Raw genomic sequence first — 4622 nt, 5'->3', positions numbered from 1 at the left:
ATGCACTCTATCCCACCAAAGTGTCCTTCACTTTCACAGGAAGCTAACAGAGCTAGGTTTTTTCAGGCAATGGTATTTGGGTGAGGGTCCTCTCGCTTTTAATAGTGTGCAGAGTTCAGAACATTGCAGATAGAAATGTATTGTACAGATAGACACGCCTTACATGTCATAATGCAGAATAGTTGTCTATTCTATATAGTACATTTCTATCAGCAACAATCTAAAGGTCACATCCACCTGAAAGCCCTGGTGTTGGCAACCAAGATAAAGGGTCATGGGTAAACTATGCAAAGAGTTGACAACAGCTCCAGCCACATCGGCGTTTACATTTATTGTCAGAGAATATACAGTGTAGAATGGGATTTATGCAACATTGGAATATAATCTGGCCATTTACAACAACAAAATAGTTTGGGAGTGAAACATTAAGTGAAACTGCAAGGTTGTGCATGCACCTTTTCACAGTACCACATACATAGCCAATATGATTCAGCCCATATGGCACTATCTATCGGCTGATATGAACGGGATTTTCGGTAAAAAGTCGAATATGAAACTATGAAGATACTACGAGGTCTATAAAATCCTCACACATGTAACTTTAAACAGTGTGTCATGAAATAACAGTAGATTACACAATTAAAATAAACTCAAACTTTTTTTATTGAATTACTGAAACACTATCATATTGGTCAAACATTTCTTATTGATTTACTGAAATGCTATTGTGTTAGTTAAACATTGTCATTGAATTATCGAAATTCAGGTGCACCTTTGGCAGACCTCCTCCAGTAGTTTATTTTCTTCTTCGTTTTTTGAAGTGTTCTTAAAAAGTGTGGTTGTGTTTGACAGGACGAACATGGTTGTGTATGGTATGGTGTGTAAATCATTCAAAGAAGGCCATAACAAGTACATGTTCACCCACTGCAGTCATTGTTCACAAATAGACTTATGAAGACATTTCCATGTTAGTCACCCCCCACTTCAAAAGTACTCCCCAATTGTTTGATATGGTAGAGTTACAAATATGGAATAAGAGCATGATAAAACCCAAACCAAGACAAAAGTGTAGAAATTAACATTCTCTCCAACATGACCCTAGTAGCTCAGCCTAGTTACCGCTACCCCACCATAGGCACTTCAAGTAGATCATAAAGAACTGGACAGGTATAAGCAATATGGTAGCGGTTGGCTGCACCTTGCCCTAGCTTTTACCATATTGCTTATTACACCTCTTCAATGGTATCTGATCTAAACAAGTGACTAGGGAGTATGGACTGTAGGGTTTTCTCTAGACCACACCCACCCTCTTCCTCTCTCTAGATTAGATGATGGTGACGCTGGCTGTGGACTGGACACTCTCCTCACGGGTGTGGCTATTCATCAGGTCCTTGACAAACTGCTCCAGGGCGGCGAAGTAGCCCTGGCACTGCCACGTGTCGTTATGCGTGCCCTCAGAGAAGATGGCCAGCCGTTTAGTCCGTGCCGGCGACAGCTCGTAAAGTTGCTTCATCATGACAGGCGGGATGAGCTGGTCCGATAGGCCCGACACGAACAGCGAGGGCATCCGGCACAGCGGCACCTGTCTGTAGGACAGGAACTGGTTCCGGTAGAACCACAGGGGCAGTAGCCTCATGGGCAGGAAGGAGAAAAGCGTGGCTGCCATGTGCGGGATGCTGAGGAAGGTATTCTCCACCACGATGGCTGCCACCCGATGAGGGTTGGCCGAGGCCAGGCGCACCGCCACCGCGCCCCCCAGAGAGCGGCCGAACAGCATCACCTTGGTCTTGTCCAGGTCGGGCCGGGTCATCACATAGTCCAGCGTGGCCTGGGCATCCAGGCACAGGCCGTCCTCACTGGGCTCACCTTCGCTCTTCCCATACCCCCGGTAGTCCATCAGCACCACGTTGGCCTTCAGGTTCACCAGCATCAGCAGAGCGTTGGGCACCCGGTGCCCGATGTTGCCCGCGTTGCCATGGAAATAAAGGATGGTGGGCGGGGCCTTGGAGGCAGGGTTAGATGCATTGCCGGGGGCGACCCCGGGGTTGTCAAGGCTGTCTCCGCCGGTGTAGCGGAGCAGGATAAGGTTGAGGCGCACGCCGTCCTTGGTGCGGATGTAGACGTTCTCATGGGGGATGCCTGTGGGCGTGGCTACGTAGAGCCGGGAGGAGGAGGGCTGGTCGGGGAAATAGAGCAGCACGTCCTGGAACTTGTAGAGGATGGCGGCCACCGAGGCCAGGATGAGAGCCAAGAGAAAAAAGCCTCCGTAGAGGTGGAAGGTGAGGATGAGGGCCAGGAGGGAGATGCGACAGGCACCCCAGGACCAGGAGGCCAAGGCCAGGGCACAGCGCTCCACCGAGCCCCACAGCCTCCACGGCTTCTCCATGGCACAGAGGAGACACACAGGATCACACCACCATGACACACACTCTGTGCAGAGAGAGAGAGAGAGAGAGAGAGAGAGAGAGAGAGAGAGGAGAGATTGAAAATCATGACTGATGCACTGCACTAGACACGGACCACTCAAGAGATTTTTCATCTCCTCTCACAATTTACAGCTCAGCAAGCCTTCCACAGATGGGAATAACAAGGCCCTTAAATAAACAATTTACACGTCAGAGGAAACAGACACCAGTAGAGCAATGCACACCACACCCACACACAGACAAAGCCACTATCAAATCAGCTGATGTGCAGCCTTGCCTCAATGTTAAAGCAAGCGTGTCTGATATAGCTACAGTCTCAGCGGTGGTTAACTGGTGAAATTAGGCTGACTGCTTTCGCCCTAGGGTCATTGGACTATACAAGAGCCAGTAGTTCTTTCCCACATCATTCCACTGTTTGGCCTTAATCTGCCCAACCATTAAACTGATTAGAACCAAACACGCCTCAGTTACACAATACCTGGTTGGGGTTGAGACTGCAAATCAGCACCACTGTGAATTGGTTGGCAAATATGAGACAGGTATTTGACTATACAACATATGGTATGGTATGGTTCTAATGCACATGACAACAACTCATTGGAATAGAACATTCCAGCAGTCATTTATTTGCTAATAATTCCATCCATGTCACATCAGAGATGGTGTTTTAGAGCTAAAAACAACTGCCAAATGGGTCAAATTAGGAATGCAACTGTCAAGAAAAGCGTTATTATGATTGTCATGTTGTCAAAATAAATAACTGCTAACGTTATCTACCTTGCGTGCTGTCATGTCAGGTCATTGTCAACAACAAAGACTATTTGAACAGTTAACATTTAACTAGATAGCTATTTGCTAACTCTATAACCTGAAAAAGGGTTACACGTCCAGGCAGTGCATGCAGAAACATTATCTAGGCTAGCTATGTAAAAGTCGACAAGACGTAGTTTGCAAATTTAGCTAATTTTATGTGTCCCAAAATGCTCAAGCTTGCAGCTCCTTTCTGTGTGAACATCGATTTGTAATTCACATTGGAAAATGCCACCTACCTAGCATCAACTTGGCACATATACTGTATCCATCTAGCTAGCTACATACTTACCTCTCTCTCACCATTTAGCGATTCAACTGCATGCAGCGAGATAAAACTATTGCAGTCAACGGAGTCGCTGTCATTCGATCTAGAAGCTCACACAAAATGTATTTTCAGATATGAGCAGCTTGACAGAAACAACCCGGCGGAAAAGCTAACGCAGTTAGCTAGCTATCTACTTCCTGTGAGTATTTTTTTGTTTCCACTAGTTATCACAGCCACAAAGTATATCGTAGAAATTCATGAAAACAAACATTTGCTTTTTTTGTCTTAATTTAAGGTTACGGTTAGGCATGATGTTAGCAATGTAGTTAAGGTAAGAGTTGAGGTTAGGGTTAGGTCTGAAATCAGATTTTAAGAAGATACATGGTAGAAATGGGCGGGGTTTATAACTTTGTGGCTGTGGTAACTAGTGACGACCGTATTTGTTCCCTTCGTGTCACTTTTAGAAATACCGTGTAGAACGTGGCAAAAAAGAGAAAGAAGGTTCCACATTTTTTTCATTTCCAACTTCCAAAAAAACGATGTTCAACTGGTCTCCACTAGATGGTGATCTGTGAATATGGCTTTTTATGGCCAAGGCCCCCTGAGGGATGCAAAACTGGAGCATCTCACGCTAATCCATGGTCCATTGTAACATGCATAATAATAAGTAGGTATATATTTAAACCCCTAAATTATGGCAACGTAAGCGATAACCTCAGTTCGTCAGTGATTGTCATTCACAAAACATTGTAGCAACACAGCATTTTGTTCTATCATCTGCAAGGTCGATAAACAATTAAATTAGTGACTGATAGTTATAAAGCAGAATCATGGGAGAGGAAATACAACGAGTGTTCAAGCAGACATCCCCTCAGGGCTTGACATAAATAAACAGTGTTTTTGTTTGTTCAGGATTTTATTTGGTGCCACAGACAGCTGGAGCCAACATAAATAATAACCCCCCTGAGGATGTTGAGAATATCTTAAGCAGAGTGTGTTTGCACCAAAAGGTTGTTCGAATATCTCAAAATAGAACAGCATAAATTATGAGCACTTTATTTCCCACTCCTCCACAAAAAACACTGACAAAGGTCCACTGAGGGATTACTATAGGGAGC

At 44.9% G+C, this 4622-nt stretch overlaps 1 protein-coding gene across 2 annotated transcripts; it reads right to left on the bottom strand.

Moving 5' to 3' along the window:
- Window positions 1-645: 645 nt before the first annotated feature.
- Window positions 646-3674, bottom strand: LOC311143490 (protein ABHD13-like). 2 transcript variants are annotated; one of them, XM_084179316.1, is made up of 2 exons: window positions 3529-3674; window positions 646-2430 (listed from the first exon to the last, which is right to left on the bottom strand). In XM_084179316.1, exon 2 carries the CDS (start codon window positions 2384-2386, stop codon window positions 1325-1327), a length of 1062 nt encoding a protein of 353 aa, XP_084035442.1. In that variant the 5' UTR covers window positions 2387-2430; window positions 3529-3674; the 3' UTR covers window positions 646-1324. The 2 variants fall into 2 exon arrangements, with proteins under 2 accessions (XP_084035442.1, XP_084035443.1); XM_084179317.1 differs by having other exon boundaries at window positions 3540-3674.
- Window positions 3675-4622: the final 948 nt, after the last annotated feature.

This window comes from Coregonus lavaretus (genome assembly GCF_964263955.1).
Source record: "Coregonus lavaretus genome assembly, chromosome: 16".
Taxonomy (NCBI): domain Eukaryota; kingdom Metazoa; phylum Chordata; class Actinopteri; order Salmoniformes; family Salmonidae; genus Coregonus; species Coregonus lavaretus.
Note: the sequence above shows the minus strand (reverse complement) of the source record. Positions and strands in the feature narration are given on the sequence as shown.

Excerpts from the sequence above, each read along its gene's own strand:
- LOC311143490 (XM_084179316.1), bottom strand. The coding sequence starts at position 2,386 with ATGGAGAAGCCGTGGAGGCTGTGGGGCTCGGTGGAGCGCTGTGCCCTG.